The sequence below is a fragment of the Tachysurus vachellii genome, chromosome 3, assembly GCF_030014155.1.
Source record: "Tachysurus vachellii isolate PV-2020 chromosome 3, HZAU_Pvac_v1, whole genome shotgun sequence".
In the NCBI taxonomy this organism is placed as follows: Eukaryota; Metazoa; Chordata; class Actinopteri; order Siluriformes; family Bagridae; genus Tachysurus; species Tachysurus vachellii.
This window is the reverse complement of record NC_083462.1, coordinates 23,593,406-23,613,861: the sequence shown is the minus strand read 5'-3', so window position 1 is coordinate 23,613,861 and position 20,456 is coordinate 23,593,406. Positions and strand designations below refer to the sequence as shown.

General features: G+C 40.8%; 1 protein-coding gene across 1 annotated transcript in view; it reads right to left on the bottom strand.

Moving 5' to 3' along the window:
- The window catches only part of bpnt1 (bisphosphate nucleotidase 1), a 13,673-nt gene extending 1,588 nt beyond the window's left edge, over positions 1–12,085 (bottom strand). The window contains exons 1-7 of the mRNA XM_060866340.1: positions 11,925–12,085; positions 10,471–10,592; positions 9,597–9,701; positions 8,690–8,797; positions 8,142–8,190; positions 3,228–3,319; positions 2,751–2,948 (exon numbers count right to left, since the gene is read on the bottom strand). Coding sequence (XP_060722323.1) covers positions 2,751–2,948; positions 3,228–3,319; positions 8,142–8,190; positions 8,690–8,797; positions 9,597–9,701; positions 10,471–10,590 — 672 coding nt within the window. The 5' untranslated portion in view covers positions 10,591–10,592; positions 11,925–12,085. The remainder of the gene's footprint in view (positions 1–2,750; positions 2,949–3,227; positions 3,320–8,141; positions 8,191–8,689; positions 8,798–9,596; positions 9,702–10,470; positions 10,593–11,924) is intronic.
- Between the last annotated feature and the right edge of the window lie 8,371 nt (positions 12,086–20,456).

Below are 20,456 nucleotides of genomic sequence, written 5' to 3'. Positions count from 1 at the left end.
ACACAGACACACACACAGAGAGGGAGACGCGCGCACAGAGAGAGGGAGACGCGCGCACAGAGAGAGGGAGACGCGCGCACAGAGAGAGGGAGACGCGCGCACAGAGAGAGGGAGACGCGCGCACAGAGAGACAGGGAGACGCGCGCACACAGAGACAGGGAGACGCGCGCACACAGAGACAGGGAGACGCGCGCACAGAGACAGGGAGACGCGCGCACAGAGAGACAGGGAGACGCGCGCACACAGAGACAGGGAGACGCGCGCACACAGAGACAGGGAGACGCGCGCACACAGAGACAGGGAGACGCGCGCACACAGACAGGGAGACGCGCGCACACAGAGACAGGGAGACGCGCGCACACAGAGACAGGGAGACGCGCGCACACAGAGACAGGGAGACGCGCGCACACAGAGACAGGGAGACGCGCGCACACAGAGACAGGGAGACGCGCGCACACAGAGACAGGGAGACGCGCGCACACAGACAGGGAGACGCGCGCACACAGAGACAGGGAGACGCGCGCACACAGAGACAGGGAGACGCGCGCACACAGAGACAGGGAGACGCGCGCACACAGAGACAGGGAGACGCGCGCACACAGAGACAGGGAGACGCGCGCACACAGAGACAGGGAGACGCGCGCACACAGAGACAGGGAGACGCGCGCACACAGAGACAGGGAGACGCGCGCACACAGAGACAGGGAGACGCGCGCACACAGACAGGGAGACGCGCGCACACAGAGACAGGGAGACGCGCGCACACAGAGACAGGGAGACGCGCGCACACAGAGACAGGGAGACGCGCGCACACAGAGACAGGGAGACGCGCGCACACAGAGACAGGGAGACGCGCGCACACAGAGACAGGGAGACGCGCGCACACAGAGACAGGGAGACGCGCGCACACAGAGACAGGGAGACGCGCGCACACAGAGACAGGGAGACGCGCGCACACAGAGACAGGGAGACGCGCGCACACAGAGACAGGGAGACGCGCGCACACAGACAGGGAGACGCGCGCACACAGAGACAGGGAGACGCGCGCACACAGAGACAGGGAGACGCGCGCACACAGAGACAGGGAGACGCGCGCACACAGAGACAGGGAGACGCGCGCACACAGAGACAGGGAGACGCGCGCACACAGAGAGAGGGAGACGCGCGCACACACAGAGAGGGAGACGCGCGCACACACAGAGAGGGAGACGCGCGCACACAGAGAGGGAGACGCGCGCACACAGAGAGGGAGACGCGCGCACACAGAGAGGGAGACGCGCGCACACAGAGAGGGAGACGCGCGCACACAGAGAGGGAGACGCGCGCACACAGAGAGGGAGACGCGCGCACACAGAGAGGGAGACGCGCGCACACAGAGAGGGAGACGCGCGCACACAGAGAGGGAGACGCGCGCACACAGAGAGGGAGACGCGCGCACACAGAGAGGGAGACGCGCGCACACAGAGAGGGAGACGCGCGCACACAGAGAGGGAGACGCGCGCACACAGAGAGGGAGACGCGCGCACACAGAGAGGGAGACGCGCGCACACAGAGAGGGAGACGCGCGCACACAGAGAGGGAGACGCGCGCACACAGAGAGGGAGACGCGCGCACACAGAGAGGGAGACGCGCGCACACAGAGAGGGAGACGCGCGCACACAGAGAGGGAGACGCGCGCACACAGAGAGGGAGACGCGCGCACACAGAGAGGGAGACGCGCGCACACAGAGAGGGAGACGCGCGCACACAGAGAGGGAGACGCGCGCACACAGAGAGGGAGACGCGCGCACACAGAGAGGGAGACGCGCGCACACAGAGAGGGAGACGCGCGCACACAGAGAGGGAGACGCGCGCACACAGAGAGGGAGACGCGCGCACACAGAGAGGGAGACGCGCGCACACAGAGAGGGAGACGCGCGCACACAGAGAGGGAGACGCGCGCACACAGAGAGGGAGACGCGCGCACACAGAGAGGGAGACGCGCGCACACAGAGAGGGAGACGCGCGCACACAGAAAGGGAGACGGACACACAGAGAGAGGGAGACGGACACACAGAGAGAGGGAGACGGACACACAGAGAGAGGGAGACGCACACACAGAGAGAGACACACACCAGACACACACACACACACACTAGACAAGACACATTACATACAAAACATACAGACTCAGGGGAATCTTTTGATGTATGCATTGATTTTCAGTGAACTTTTAACCCTTTTTTCCTTTCTTCTAAAATGACCGTTGCATCAGACATGTTTTTGTCCAGATTTGTATCCGTTTTATTCTTATTCTTATTCTCGTGCTGCTGCATGTTTGTCACTGGATATGACACAGACATGAACTGCAGGGGGAAAAACGTCAAATCTAATCTAATGTAGTCTAATCACTTGTGTTGTTCATTTAAACTCTTCAGTAAAAGAGTATACTCTCAATATAATGCAGTATCCTAAATCAGGCCCAAAAACTTACCAGGGTCATGCAATCGCTACATAAACAAAACCCTTAGATCTAAGCTCTTGAAATTCATCTGGAAATTCAGCCCAATTTGACTAATGTTTAAAAGTTAGTTTACAATTATAAACAGGATAGAAAATTACACTCTTTAAAAATGTTTTAAAAGTTTTGAATATGAAACTGATATGATAGGCAGTATAGACTGTGTGCTTTAGGATGAATTGTATCTTGTGCTCATGGTATTATTATTATAATAATAATGATGATGATGATGATAATAATAATAACATACCTTATTTCCAGCCCCTCCCACTCTGATGACATCATGAGGATCCATGGCCTGGACAGCATCAGTAACAAGTTTATTGCTATGAGAGCGAGTGGTGGTTATGATGCGTTTCCCTTCTGGGACTCCCTGTAACTGAAACCCGAAGGCTCCCAAGCCCAGCATTCCCCAGATAGTTCGGCCCAAAGTTGCACTCGCACCGGCCTGAAATTTCACATTGCACAGGTGCATTACAAAACATAAAAACATCAATACACAGCTCCAGAAAAAATATATAAAAAAAATTTAAAAAATAGAAAAAAAAACCCTGAAACCCCTGAGCACAAGGCTGGATATACACCAGAGATGCAATAACAAAAACAGAGAGTGCATAAGACAGCAACGTGTGTCTATATATACAGCTAGAAATCGTTTGATGTATTGATTTCTGAATGTTTTGGACAATATAGACCGTTTGTACTGTCGTATGTGTAACAGCCAGACCTGGTAGTTGTAGAAGGGCTGATTGATCACACCAGCGATTGCTTTTCCTTTATAAGCGATGCCTATCAGCACAGTGACGTGATCCAGGAGCCCTGAGAACACACAAACACACATGTCTCTCCGATAACACACTCCACATGACGGGCAAACGTGGTGAAAAATAGCTTTTCCTTTTCAGAATAATTTCTTCTTCTTAGAGTATATAATATATACAGTATCCTAAGATTCAAGGATCGATGTGTGGAAATTAATGTTGACAATGTTTCTATAATGTTACTATAAAATCAAATAAAAGACACTGTGTTCTCTACTGTTGAGAAGGTGTGGTTCTACAACAGGTCAGCTGTGATATCATTTATATTTAATATATAACTTTATATTCTATCAATCAAATCTTTTTATTGTAAAAACAGATGACCTTCTTCTTGTAATTATTTTTCATATACACATATATATATATATATATATACAGATATATATACAGAATATGTAATATTCTGTACATATTCTGTACATATATATATATATATATATATATATATATATATATATATATATATATATATATATATATATATATATATATATATATATATGAAAATAAAGGCACAATTCTGGCAGTCTAACAATTATTGTTCCACTATGACAATTTTATCATTCCTACAGTACATTATCTGTTCACATTTATCCAGATTATTAAGACGATATTACTATATGTATGCTAGTACGATAGTATGCTAGTGTTGGAAAGTACTGGGTCAAGTATAATAGAAATGCAACTAGCAAAACAATTTATCATTTCCTTTCATTATTCTGGGCTAGAGTTGTAAAAAAGTGTAAATATATATCAGTGATGTCAAATGAACATTAAATAACGTTACATTTTAGGCATGAAATCAGCAGAAACATTTGTCGATACAGAAATGTGCAAAATACACAATGAGCTACTGGGATAGAGAGACTGAGAAAGCTAGCGATTGGACAGGTCACTCTTCAGGGTGAGAAGGAAACAAACAGTGATTTGTTTTGAAGATTTACACACCAATTCAAATGTGCTCTTGTTGAACAATACACACATTTGACATACTAGGAGGAGAAGGTGATAAGGACGTGGTAAAGCCAGGATTGGACAAAGCAGATTATGGGTTAGCGTACTTGTTGGAGATCTGTGGGCCTCGAGCCAGTTCACACAGACAACTGGACTGTTCAATATGTATGCCGCTAAAGCACAGATACAGACAGGAAGAGAGAGAGAGGGAAAGAGAAACAGAAGAGAGAGAGGAGAAAGAGAGAGAGATTAAAGGGGGCTAGTGGATCAGTGTAACAAAAGTCAAGTCCTCAAGGAACAGAGAAATGAAAAGAGAGACAACTGTGTCAGCATGTGAATTACAACTTCTGACCAGAGTCTAATGCTGTGTTTTAACCTTTACTTAAAAAACTGCAAATGATCAATTACACAACATGGTATTATACCAGAGTGCTGCTGAATACTCAGATCTGATTGGTCAGGTGTGTTTTTCATTATTCCTGTGGTAACAGCTCATTCACTGTGGCCACATAATCAAATCGAAACATGCTGCTGATTAACAAAATTATTCTTTTAATAGGTTTCTTAAAAGTAATGACTTAACATCTAGCATCTCTTGAGTGTCAGTGTTTGAGTAAAAGTCACCACCATGAGAGAAGAGGGTTTCAAACTGGGTGCGTTTGCATTCATCTTAAACATGCATAAAGAGAAACGGGGGATGATTTTGGTGCTATTATGTGCATTATTATGTGCTTTTGTGTCCTACGGAGATCCCTGGTCACTCATGCTCTCACAAGGCTACATCCAGTGCAACTGAACTCGCACAACTCGCAGCCTACAGCTAGTCTCAGGTTCAGTGCCATGGTGCGCTTCCTGTTCCACATGACAGCTTTCACATTACCTGTGCTGTTGTGTTATACTAAACTGCCAGTGAAATCCCCTTGTAAAGGACTTTACAGTTTCTTGTTGCATCCTTGTGTTAATAGCACCAAGAGGGAGTGACAGATGAGGGGGAGGAGTGGGAGGCTGGTGAGTGAATTGTAGCTGCTATAAGGTATGTAATAAAAGGAACTTGACTCCTGATTGTTTCTCAATATTAAACATACTTGTAAATGAAGAAACAAGAATAAAACGCTTATACAGTTTTACACTGTTGTTAACCATTTTACTATAATCATCACTCCTCATCGTGTTTTATTCTGTACATATCCAGCATTCACATAATCTGTACAGCAGGCAACTCATACAGGGACACCCATAGCTACAGACTGGCTGAGCAGTAACCACTTTCTCCATGTCAGCGTTGCTCTGAGTCTGAGACAATCCTGGGAAATTCTCACACAAACACACACACAAATTCTCATACACACACACAAATTCTATCTCACACAAATTCACACACACACACACAAAAATTCTCACACACAACTTCACACGCACACACACACACAACTTCACACGCACACACACACAACTTCACACGCACACACACACACACACACCTTCACACGCACACACCTTCACACACACACCTTCACACGCACACACCTTCACACGCACCTTCACACGCACACACCTTCACACGCACCTTCACACGCACACACACACACACCTTCACACGCACACACACCTTCACACGCACACACACCTTCACACGCACACACACCTTCACACGCACACACACACCTTCACACGCACACACACACCTTCACACGCACACACACACCTTCACACGCACACACACACACACACCTTCACACGCACACACACACACACACCTTCACACGCACACACACACACACACACACACACACACACACCTTCACACGCACACACACACCTTCACACACACACACACACACACACCTTCACACGCACACACCTTCACACGCACACACACCTTCACACGCACACACACCTTCACACGCACACACACCTTCACACGCACACACACACACACACCTTCACACGCACACACACACACACACCTTCACACGCACACACACCTTCACACGCACACACACCTTCACACGCACACACACCTTCACACGCACACACACCTTCACACGCACACACACCTTCACACGCACACACACCTTCACACGCACACACACCTTCACACGCACACACACCTTCACACGCACACACACCTTCACACGCACACACACCTTCACACGCACACACACACCTTCACACGCACACACACCTTCACACGCACACACACGCACACACACCTTCACACGCACACACACCTTCACACGCACACACACCTTCACACGCACACACACCTTCACACGCACACACACCTTCACACGCACACACACCTTCACACGCACACACACACACACCTTCACACGCACACACACACACACACCTTCACACGCACACACACACCTTCACACGCACACACACACCTTCACACGCACACACACCTTCACACGCACACACACCTTCACACACGCACACACACCTTCACACGCACACACACCTTCACACGCACACACACACCTTCACACGCACACACACACCTTCACACGCACACACACACCTTCACACGCACACACACACCTTCACACGCACACACACACCTTCACACGCACACACACACCTTCACACGCACACACACACACCTTCACACGCACACACACACCTTCACACGCACACACACACCTTCACACGCACACACACACCTTCACACGCACACACACACCTTCACACGCACACACACACCTTCACACGCACACACACACCTTCACACGCACACACACCTTCACACGCACACCTTCACACGCACACACACACCTTCACACGCACACACACACCTTCACACGCACACACACACCTTCACACGCACACACACCTTCACACGCACACACACCTTCACACGCACACACACACCTTCACACGCACACACACCTCCACACGCACACACACACCTTCACACGCACACACACACACCTTCACACGCACACACACCTTCACACGCACACACACCTTCACACACACACACACACCTTCACACACACACACACCTTCACACACACACACCCCTTCACACGCACACACACCTTCACACACAACTTCACACGCACGCGCACACACAACTTCACACGCACGCGCACACACAACTTCACACGCACGCGCACACACAACTTCACACGCACGCGCACACACACCTTCACACGCGCACACACCTTCACACGCACACACACCTTCACACGCGCACACACCTTCACACGCACACACACCTTCACACGCACACACACACTCAAATTCACACACACACACACACTCAAATTCACACACACACACTCAAATTCACACACACACACACTCAAATTCACACACACACACTCAAATTCACACACACACACACTCAAATTCACACACACACACTCAAATTCACACACACACACTCAAATTCACACACACACACTCAAATTCACACACACACACTCAAATTCACACACACACACTCAAATTCACACACACACACTCAAATTCACACACACACACTCAAATTCACACACACACACACTCAAATTCACACACACACACACTCAAATTCACACACACACACACTCAAATTCACACACACACACACTCAAATTCACACACACTCACTCAAATTCACACACACACACACACACAAATTCACACACACACACACAAATTCACACACACACAAATTCACACACACACAAATTCACACACACACAAATTCACACACACACACACAAATTCACACACACACACACAAATTCATACACGCGCACACACACTCACGCACACACTCAAATACACATAATACACAATATGAACTGCACCTTGTACAGAGATGTGTAATTGAGCCATGAGTTATGTGTCAGGTGATGGGACGCTCTTACCTTCCGTGTATTCTTTGGTGCCATCTAGAGGATCAACCCACACAACGAGCTGAGAGGCGAAACAGAGTATTTTAACTTCACACAGACACTTTACAGCAAGCCGCTGGGGCTTTCAGGGCTTTTTAAGAATTTTAAGATGAATTGGGAGCTGGTGTCAAGTTGGGGTAGATAAGATGACCTTCTGAAAGATTTCAAGGTTGTCTTCCATTCCTCGAACAATTAAGAGATTAATACATTTTGAATTGTCTTTTTTAATAGATGGTTATCCACACTTTTAGGATGTATGCAGTATAAAGAGCGGGACCTTCACCACAATTCTTCCATGTTCTCTAGAAAGTGGGCGGGGCTAAACTCTGATAAATCTTCTGCTCACAAAGACTGACAGCGTTCCAGGTTTTCATCAAACATTCACTTTAAGTGTGGGCGAGTTTAAGTGTGGCCAAATTTCTGTCTCTGTCTGTGTGTGATGATAAATTTTCTTACTTTGCTTTGTATTTCTCTCTAGTTTCAAGTGCTTTAAGATTTACAAAATCTTTTCATGATTGTACCTCCTCCTCCTTTAACTTGCTGTATTCACCGGGACATGGCTTTTGTAATATTCCTTCATTCTGGCCGGTCTCAATCAGGCCCTCTTCCACTGCCTCAACTGGCAGATCCTAAAGGGAAGGTAGATCAATAAAACTAGATAAATTAGAACAGTTTCAGGATTCAAGAGAACAGTTACTCAAACATATCCCAATATTTAACACTATGTGGACAATAACTATATAATAACATTCTGTACAGAAAAAAGTATACGCTTTTTATTTAGGTAGTCTGCAAATGTAAAAACCATCAAAACTAGATTCACAACATTTAATATTTGTATCATCTACAGTAGGTCTAGCAGTAGGAAGCAGAAGAATAGATGTTGACAGATCAAATATACTAATTCTTGCACTGTATCTATTACAGTTTAGTACTTCTTGTTTATTTTGCACTGCTATTATTTCACTTTATTCTCTTTTTTCACATATTTTTCCACTACATGTTTTAAGGGTTCCACTGTAGTCACTTTGTGTAATGTTGTGCCGAGGTCTTGAAGAACACCATTTTATTCTACTGTATATTTCTATATATTAGAATGACAGTAAAGCTCCCTAATCTAATACATATTAAATCCAATTTTGTCAGTAGCTGACAGTAGCTTAAAGTTTACAGCTTTAAGTGAAATATTTGCTCTTCAAAACCTTTTTTTTCCCATAATAGATATCCAAAGTAGTATCAGAGCATCTCTGCAATGCACCCTAAATACGTGACTTGTGTTGTTTGACTTTTGTAAAGTTTAATGAACATTTGCATTGTGTAAAAATACTGTAATAGAACTAAGGCTAAAACTTGCTTCAGGATTATTAGCTTCACCACTTATCGAACACACACACACACACTCAAACACACACACACACAAACACACACCTCCTCGCCAATGATGGTGATTTTAGGAAAGGTCTTCGAGAGAGAGGCGCATATACTCTTCTGAGCGAGTCTGTCAGCCAGTGTCTGTAGGTCATCAGCCCCTGTCTGAGACAAGAAAATACAGACCAGATAAAGATCAGGATTCAGTCAGAAACATAAAGTATGTTTGAACACATTTTAACAACCTGTAGTTATATCTACAGTCACACTAAGAGTGTACACACATACTACATTCATTCAAGGGTTACTTCATGTCCAGCCATGAAATGACATGACAAAAACAACAAATACTCAAGATGAGAAAAAAGATTGATTTTATGGAAATTACTGATATGTTTAAACATGGTTTACTCTCATTTCTAGGTTTTATTTTAAGAAAGAATGATTCTGAAAGAAATACAAACGTGAAATGAAAAAAGACAATATACTGTGTATAAAATTTAGATTACAAAAACATCTTACTCATGACTGCTGAGACTGCAGAATAAATTATGCCTGTTACAGTGTAAGACGTTCTACACATAATAAAATCATGAATAAAAAAGTGATATTTTTAGATTATATTAGATTATTTTGTCATTGAGACTTGTACAAAGCCAATGAAATGCAGTTAGCTTGTAAACAGAAGTGTGTAAACATTATATTTACAATAAATTATGAATAAAGATATACAGCTATGGATGTAGATATATATTAATAGAAGTGGAGGTCTTATCTAAAGGGGCGCAATATGTATTATAAATAGGGATAGTGGTCTGTATACTACTGTACCTATTGAATCTGTTTATTGTACTCACCTCAGTGTTGGAAAACAGTACTATTAGTTGAAGAATAGCTAAAGATTCACTGACAGAGGTCTGAGATAGAAGCTCACCTTCTCAACTATACCCAGTTCTCCACTGTGCAACACTCTTCTTACAATCGCTCCAGCTTTCTCAGCCACAGAGTAGGCTGAAGCCAGCAGTCGCATTACCACCACTGCGTTGCCTGCCATCGCTGAAATAAACACAAATATAAAGAGACTTTGGCATTCATGAGAAAAATTTGCAGTCACCATGAGCTGTTCAGCTGAGTGAAAAGGGCTGGAGCCACATCCCTTTGGACAGTTGTTTGCTTTAAAGTTTTCTAGATCTGGTATTTAATCAAGGATGGATGGTTTATGAGATGTTCCTCACTGCAAGTTTTTAGGGATGTGTGTTCCTGAGCAAATATTTACATTTACATTTCTGTCATTTAGCCGACACACTTATCCAGAGTGACTTACAATTTATTTTAATTTATACAACTGAGTAATTGAGGGTTATTAAGGGCTTTGTTCAGGGGCCCAGCAGTGGCAGCTTTGGAGGATCTGGGATTCAAAGTCATGATCTTCCGGTCAGTAGTCCAACACCTTAAAAACTAGGCTACCACATGCCTATGATCCCTTATTACACCACATCCCTATGATCCCTTATTACACCACATCCCTACGATCCCTTAATAAACCAGATGCCTACGATCCCTTAGTACACCACATCCCTATGATCCCTTAATAAACCACATCCCTATGATCCCTTATTACCCCACATCCCTATGATCCCTTAATAAACCACATCCCTATGATCCCTTATTACCCCACATCCCTACGATCCCTTAATAAACCAGATGCCTACGATCCCTTAATAAACCAGATGCCTACGATCCCTTAGTACACCACATCCCTATGATCCCTTAGTACACCACATCCCTATGATCCCTTAGTACACCACATCCCTATGATCCCTTAGTACACCACATCCCTATGATCCCTTAGTACACCACATCCCTATGATCCCTTAGTACACCACATCCCTATGATCCCTTAGTACACCACATCCCTATGATCCCTTAGTACACCACATCCCTATGATCCCTTAGTACACCACATCCCTATGATCCCTTAGTACACCACATCCCTATGATCCCTTAGTACACCACATCCCTATGATCCCTTAGTACACCACATCCCTATGATCCCTTAGTACACCACATCCCTATGATCTCTTAGTACACCACATCCCTATGATCTCTTATTACACCACATCCCTATGATCCCTTAGTACACCTTGAATGTTGTAAAAGTTAAGAGAACACAGTTTCTAGAGAGATAAAGTCCACATCATCTATGCAATAAAGGCTGTCGGTGAAACCTATTAACATAGAAAGCAGCTTATTTAAATTCAGATACAACCTGTTTCAGTGCTGTGTTGCTTTACCATATTAAGTGTTTTGCTGAAGCCCAAAAACTATTCATTCATTTAACACAGACAACATTCAAAACTTATACATAAAAGGAAAATATCAACTCACCAACTCTGTGCTTAATCTCACTGTACAGAACAGGACTCCAAAGTCCAATTTATGGCAAGAAACTGCAAACATTAACGAATATAGTTAACTGAAAAGCGGCGTTGCAACATACGTTATTATCTACCTGCATTCGTACTACTTCCGCATTCATAAGGCGGGACTTATAACACCCGTCAAATAAAAAAAGACCTCTCGAGTAAGATAGCCAATCATTGCACAATACATTTCCTAATACTAGCCAATTATAGGACAGGAGTCGGGAAACGTCATAGAGCAACATGGCCTTAGTGCTTCATCCATCATGGCGAAAAACAAACAAACAAAGAAACAATAAGTAAGTAAGTAAGTAAGTAAGTAAGTAAGTAAGTAAATAAATAAATAAATATGAGGTTTAACCTCTAGAGCACAGGTCACTAACAGGCGGACCGCGGTCCGGGTCCGGACCCGGACCTACAGCCAAAACAAAAGGTTATGATTTAAAACTTGACGAAGCGCTTCTATTTTAACCGGCTTAGCTTTTGCAATCTTTACGGTAGTGGTAGTGGAAACGCACAGATCAATTGCATGTGAGTTAAGCCATCCCACGTGATACCACTCAGCCAATCAAGTCTGTGCATTCCTGAAGTAAACCCTGCGGCTCAACAGTGCAAGACAGATGAGAGAGAATTAGAGTAAAGTTACACATGAGAGATAGCGATACATGTAGAAAACAAAGGGAGAGAAACAGACGAGTGAGACGGAGAAAGGGAGAGAAACAGACGAGTGAGAGGAGAAAGGGAGAGAAACAGACGAGTGAGAGGAGAAAGGGAGAGAAACAGACGAGTGAGAGGAGAAAGGGAGAGAAACACGAGTGAGAGGAGAAAGGGAGAGAAACAGACGAGTGAGAGGAGAAAGGGAGAGAAACAGACGAGTGAGACGGAGACTGAACTCTGTTCACATTTCACACTAAACCAGTGTGTCTCATATGTTCAGAAACCGTGGCACTTATTAAAAGTGGAAATGTGAAACACCATTATGAGACAAAACATAAAGGTTTTGAACAAACATATCCACTCAAATCTGAAGACAGCGAGGTCTGAGGTTTCCCAGGTCTGAGGAAAGTAGCCCTATACATCCTGACCATGTTTGGCTCTACATACAACTGCGAGGCAGCTTTCTGTACAATAAACATAATCAAATCTAAATACTGTTCCAGGGTCACTAATGAGCACCTCCACATGTGTATGAGAACGGCCCTGACTCCATTCAAGCCCAGGTTTAACATCCTGCCAAGTCAAGCTAGAGCTCAGTTCTCTCACTGAGATATAAAAGGGAAAGTTAAGCACTTTATTTAAACATACACAATTTTCACATTTTATTTATTTTCTCTTACTTTGAAATGTAGCCCTACTTTAATTTATTTAATGAGAGAACGTTATACATATCTACAATCATACATATGCTCAGTTCTATGTTACGTGACAATAAATATTGTCAAAAAGTTTTTTAATTGTACTGACTAGCTAGTGACATTTTGATCTTCCGGACCTTTGCTTCAAGAAATGTTCTCTTACTGGACCTCTTTAAATTTTAGTTGAATACTTCTGCTCTAGAGCAACAATCTTTAGTGATTTCATGATTAAATAAAATTAGTAAATCGCATTACAGGACTCATGAGCAAATATACTGCAAAAATACACGTTATAAACATGAGTGACACGAATTAATATTAAACTTATTATTTTACTAAATAAGGTATCAGAGTTCTGATTTCATACCGTAAGTTGATTTTCAATGTTTTCCTGTGGTCAATGTTTTGCTTTTGAGTTTGGGTTCTTCTGTAATTTAGAGTGCCAAGTCTAATATTTTAATCAAAATAGTATCAAATATTAACATATAAAATATATATATTATCAAATATAAAATATAAAATATGAACAAATTATTACCAAATTCTTAGGTTCAGCCCAGAATGGGTTTTTATTATTCATTACACTGTGGAATTTTCTTGAATTGTCAATTGAAATTAAAAACAAATACCGATTACCTTCATGCTAATGCTCTAGCCAGCGATCTTAGCAACCTAAGTAATTTAAGTTAATTTAATGTCAATTTATTATCTTTCCATTTGAGTAAAAGAAAATTGAAATACTTTGAAATACCGAATGTTTAGTTCAGAAAGCTAATTAATTAAAAGCATGTTATTATTTTTTATGGTAGGTAGACTGCTAACATGGTTAAGTCGATTGTTACCTAGCTAAACATTCATTTTATTTAATTCTTAAAAACTTCATATGTATCTAGTTTCAATAACCAAAATGATTTAAATGATAATGTTAATGTTAGTTATTTATTAATATGTGACTCTATTCAAAGAAAACAAATTTAAATGGTGGTGTGGCTGACAGATTGATTAGCTAGGTAATAATCCTGACAAGAAACTATTTATTTGAGTATCATTCTCAAGGGTGCGCCAGTCACAGTTATAAAGTTACCTTAAAACTTAACAGTTCAAAAGTTCATCTTACTGAAAGTCACTGATTTACACTAGGCTGAGGTTGGGTTTAAATTTCCCATTTTTTAAACCAGAACAAGTTAGATGCACCTATAGGTGCAGCCCTCACCTATAGATTACGCCATAAAGTGCACTAATTATATAATTATAACTCCTTTCACGCAGGGGGCACGGTGGCTTAGTGGTTAGCACGTTTGCCTCACACCTCCAGGGTCGGGGTTCGATTCCCGCCTCCACCTTGTGTGTGTGGAGTTTGCATGTTCTCCCCGTGCCTCGGGGGTTTCCTCCGGGTACTCCGGTTTCCTCCCCCGGTTCAAAGACATGCATGGTAGGTTGATTGGCATCTCTGGAAAATTGTCCCTAGTGTGTGATTGCGTGAGTGAATGAGTGTGTGTGTGTGCCCTGCGATGGGTTGGCACTCCGTCCAGGGTGAATCCTGCCTTGATGCCCGATGACGCCTGAGATAGGCACAGGCTCCCCGTGACCCGAGGTAGTTCGGATAAGCGGTAGAAGATGAATGAATGAATGAATGAATAACTCCTTTCACATTATATTCAAAGTTTCTGTTTTATTTATTAGAAGTATGGTATAGAAACCATAGTATTGAAAAAAGAGACACTTTCTAGAAAATCAAATTCTTTATAGGAAAAAAAAAACATGGCTAATTTTGTAAACCCTTTATAGCAGGATGGTTGTTATTTCTTGGTTGTAATTGATATAATCAAATTTAAGTATCAGATTAATCGGTGTTGCACTTTTTCTGCAGATGAGTAGCTGAGTAAAGCCCACTGTAGATGTCGCAGGATGATCTTCTAGTAGTGTACAATCCTTTTAGGAATCCCTTTACAGACAAAGTGGTGAGATCAGATTAGGCCTAGGAGATGTGAGAAAGACATCAAGATACTAGAAGTTACTTACTTAATATGACTCACAACATATTAAGATATATAGGCTTGCTCATAAACTATGCTGCAGTAAAAAGAAACACACACAGACACACACATATACACACACACACACACACACACTGGAAATGTGATTATTTTAATTTAAGGACTTTAAAGCTTAGCACTGAAAGTTGCTCTGAAAATACTATGGTACATTTTACAAATAACATTCAAAATATAAAATTCTAAGTAGTATAAAACAGTTTACAAGCCGCTTACAATCAGAGGTTATAAAATTATGTTTAAAAGGTTATAGGAATTGATGATAACATGCATCATGCTATTCATATATTGCACTACAGCCATAATCGTAATTAGATGATTCTAATTACAACGTAATTAGAAATGACCATTTTACTTTCTATTAACACAGAAAATGATCTTATTCTACTGGCAGATCATTTTTAATATTTTAAACTATGCACAAAATTTCAGTCATACTCAGTCTGCAATTCCAAGCTTGAATGTTTTTTAGGCTAAAATAAATTGGTGTAAAAATGTGCCAAATAATACATGTGCATAATGTTACTCCTGGGGTTTCCAAGCTGTGTCTCGCTTGATTTATAAAAGAGATCGCAAGAGAAACTCACAATCTTCTCTTTGTTTTATTAATTTCTTTATTTAATTATATTAGAAATATATGTGCTAATATTTTGAGATGTAAATGGATGTTTTTTCACTGATGTGCCATCTACTGTATGTCATTTTTTAAATCTTTCATCTGTAGATTATGCAGAATTATTTGAAAAATGCTGCTCATACGGCGACTGCATCTACAAACACACTACATAAAATCAATCACCTCTGATTGACATCAAGATGAAACGCTTTCTCAGCATCAGCTTTTAAAATACTGAGTACAGCAGGACCATAAAGCATGTTAAAGAGCCCGCATATGTTAAAAAATAAAGATTGTTGGTTTTTAATAAATCCAGTCTAATCTCCAGATATAATGGAAGAAATAGCCTTTTCCAATATGTGCTAACATTTTAACAAGTGTATTTATGTTATTTAGCAGCAAAATACCTACTAAAGTACTAAACATGGAGAGTTCTGAATCTATGTTAAATTTGAGGGGTATAACTGCCTGCCATTTAGGCTTAAAAGGAGGTAATATGCCTGGAGAAGTTGATTCTTCAAATACAGAGAGAAAATGAGCTAAAACCTTTTTTATATAATAAACAACCTTTTTATTAAACACATGTGGGGATCATCTCAAAACAACGGTAAGAGAGGGAAGTGTGTTTACACATCACGCATGCGCGATAGCCGATAAAGTCAATTCAAACAAATCCATTTCACATGACAGAGGTCTCAGAAGTTAATGATAGTGTCTTTACTCTTCTTCTTAGGTATACATGATAAAATATTAAGAATTATGTACACAAATATTTAGAACTAAACATCTTTGTAAAGTAAAAAATCAAATGATCTTGAAGAAGTCCTCCAGAAGCATTAAATTCAATTCAAATTTTAATTAAAATTTATTTGTATAGCACTTTTAAAAATGGACATTGTCACAAAGGAGCTTTAGAGAACATACAAAGCATAAAACAAGAAATTGAATATTGTAAAGATTAATATAATACAAAAATTAATATTAGACTTAGATATTAGATATTAGATATTTAGGCATGTTTGTATTTATCCCCAAGGAGCAAGGCGGAGGCGACTGTGGCAAGAAAAAACTCCTTTAAATGGAAGAAGAAGAAAGGGGGTGTAATTATTCAAGCCAACAATTGTGTATTGATGAGGAGGTTGTTGTTTTCAAAGACCACATGTATTTGGAATCTCCTCTGAGGATGTCTGAATATTCTTCATGAAGCAGAATCCAGCTGGACCTGGTACGTCTTTAGATGCCTCAGGATCCTCACAGGGTTGGCCTCATCTCAATGAAGGTCCAAAATCTTTATGACACGGAACACAACTTTAGCTGGTACAATCTCTGGATGCCTCGGGATGGGCAGAAAAAGAGAATTAGTGAAGAGGAATTAGCGTAGATCCTGGTCATAATATTAGCAAGCACTAGATGACAATGTGTATTTGATCAGACGTACTAGAGCACAAGATTATGGGAAATATGTATATTCATATCTATCTTGAATACAGAAAAACACAAAATAAAAAAGACAGAAGAAAAGAAATCAGATCCATAACACCAACCGTTAAGAAATTAATACTAATCCATTTGGTTTAGTCAGTTTGTCTGCTTTCTTACATCCATTTGTTGATCTAGTTGAAGTGGTAAAATGTATTTGCTTACTATGCCTGAAGTAAGAAATGTTATGCACAGAGGTGGGAGTAAGTCACACATGTGCAAGTCACAAGTAAGTCTCAGGTCTTAACCTTCAAGTCTCAAGCAAGTCCGAGTCATTTTTTGTGAGAGTCAAGTCAAGTCAAGTCAAGTCACTACTTTATGTCAAGCAAGTCAAGTCAAGTCGTAGCTTGAGTCAAGCAAGTCACTGGCAAGTCACACAGATGTTTTATGATTTAACTAAATATATATTAATTAAACAATAAAATATATTAAACAAAGTTAAATCTACAATATTTATGGACTATGAGAGTTTTATTTGCAACAAAAATTATTATACTGTATGCATTTATTTTTAAAAGGTGTCCACATACAGGTGAGTTGTAAATACAATAAAAATCTAAAAATGAATAAAAATCAAAACAATAATAATACAATAATAATAATTATTAACAATAAAAATAATACAAATAATAAGATGTAAATGTAGCTGAAATAAGTTTCAATATGCCTCAAACATGGCAGAAGACCGTGGAAAAGTATATATAAAAAAGTACAATGGTTTCTTTGCAACCAAATGGCATTTTTTGAATAGACATTCCCTTTTAATGGGACATGAACACATCCTTAAATTAGATCCTTCCTTTTCAACAACAGAATAACAACAACAATCACATCAACCAAAAAACGTAAATTATTGAATCCCACAAACCTTGAAGTGAATTAACTATTGGGGAGAGAGAGAGAGAGAGAGAGAGAGAGAGAGAGAATGATTGGAGTGAGTGTAATTTATTAATATTAAAGGGATAGTTCTCCTAAAAATTAAAATTCTGTTATCATTTTCTCGCCCTCATGATGTTACAAACCTGTATAAATTTCTTTGTTTTGATGAACACACATGTAGATATTTTGAGGACTGTTTGTAACCAAACCATTCATGAGCACCATTCACTTCCATAGTGAAAAAAGGTTACAGACATTCCTTAAAATATCTTCCGCCGTGTTCATCAGAACAAAAAAATGTATACAGGTTTGTAACGTCATGAGGGTGAGAAAATTATGAAATTTTTTTTATTTTTGGGTGGACTATCCCTTTAAATTGAATGTGTGTGCGTGTGCATGCGAGACAAGAATATGGCTCTGCTTGCAACTCTGAGGTTTTATATTTATATTTATGTTTTTTTATATATAATGTGCATCCCCATAAACGATCCATACGCTTTTCACTCAAAGCCTAACACTGAAGACCAATTATAAGTGCTATTGCAAAAAAGCTGACATTTCCACATGAACAGTGACCAACCATTTACACTACATTAAACTTGCTAAAAATTTAATTTGTTAGAACTTTGTCATTCAATTATGAGCGATGTGATCGCATACTGCTGTTCTTCTCTTCTCATCTTGCACAAAATCCCGGTACCCGAACTTAATTATTTTTGGCGTAGCACCTTCCATGTTTCGTCACGAGTGTTAAGGTTTAATAGTTAGTGCGCGCGCTCCCTCTGCTTGCCTGCTGCGTCACGTGGTTAGATTACACTCTTGCGTGCGTTTAAAAACATATTTAAAATCAAAATAGACAAAAAAGATAAAACAAAAACAAAAAAACAAGTTATTTCGAGTGATTTAACTCAAGTCCGAGTCAAGTCTCAAGTCATGAATGTCAAGTCAAAGTCAAGTCGAGTCTTTTTTTAATATTTGTCAAGCAAGTCTCAAGTCTCAAATTTGTGACTTAAGTCCGACTCGAGACAAGTCATATAACTCGAGTCCCCCATCTCTGGTTATGCATAACAAGCATTAATTGCTAGCTTGTAAATCAGCTATCAGCAGTCTGTTGCCTTTAAACACTCAGTTCTCCAGCAAATCAGACTATATCTTTAATGCTTTCACTTTTCCCTTCCTGTTTTCTGAAGCATCTAAACTTGTGTTTGTACATCTGTTCATAAAGAACCATAAAGTTCATAAAGAACCCCAGCCTCTGGAAGATGCATGAACTGTTGCAGTGTGTGACATTTAAGGAATAAAATGCAGACATCAAGGTAATGATCATTTTAAGTTTTATTGAGTTGTCAGCAGGTGAGTGTATATTGTCAGGTACAACAATACAAAGGATTAGTTTTCAATTTTAATAGTAAAAGTAATCAAACAAAATGGTAGCCCTGAGATTTGTTTGTCATCTTGTTATATAAAGAAGATGATAAAATACACCTGTATGATGTACATGCAACTACTGCACCTGGCTTTAAATGTGTACCTTTTCAAATGAACCACACAGAATAGTTTTTTTTTTTTTTTGTAGCTCAAAGCGTGGAAGCAAATGCCTCAGTAAAAAATACAAGGTGACGAGGACTAAGGTCCATGTAATGACAAGTTCCAATACTGAACTGACGTGGTGTGATTTGCATTTCTCTATGCAATATCCATGACTCATAAGTAATAACTGACATGTCTGTTGTGCGAAAAGCTTTTATCATTATATGTACGATGTTAATTTTATTTTATTTTTTATGTACACCTGTTTTAATTACTTCTCAGGTTACATTGATAAAAATGTCAATTTAATTGAAAGTTTTTTTTTTCATTATGGAAATAAAAAAAAGGTACATAAATATTTAAAAATCTAAAAAAGTATTCAGGATTGCAACTTAACACAGCTCAGACTGCTTTCAAACCATGGGTTGATGATTATGAGAGAACAAAACGAACATAAACGTGTAATGAGAAACAAGCTACCTGGACTTGTTGTATACTAACTGGACTAACTGTTGTATACTTTTTTTTTTTAAATAACTATTATCTTTAGTAGGACATTACCTGATAATAAACACTCAAATCCA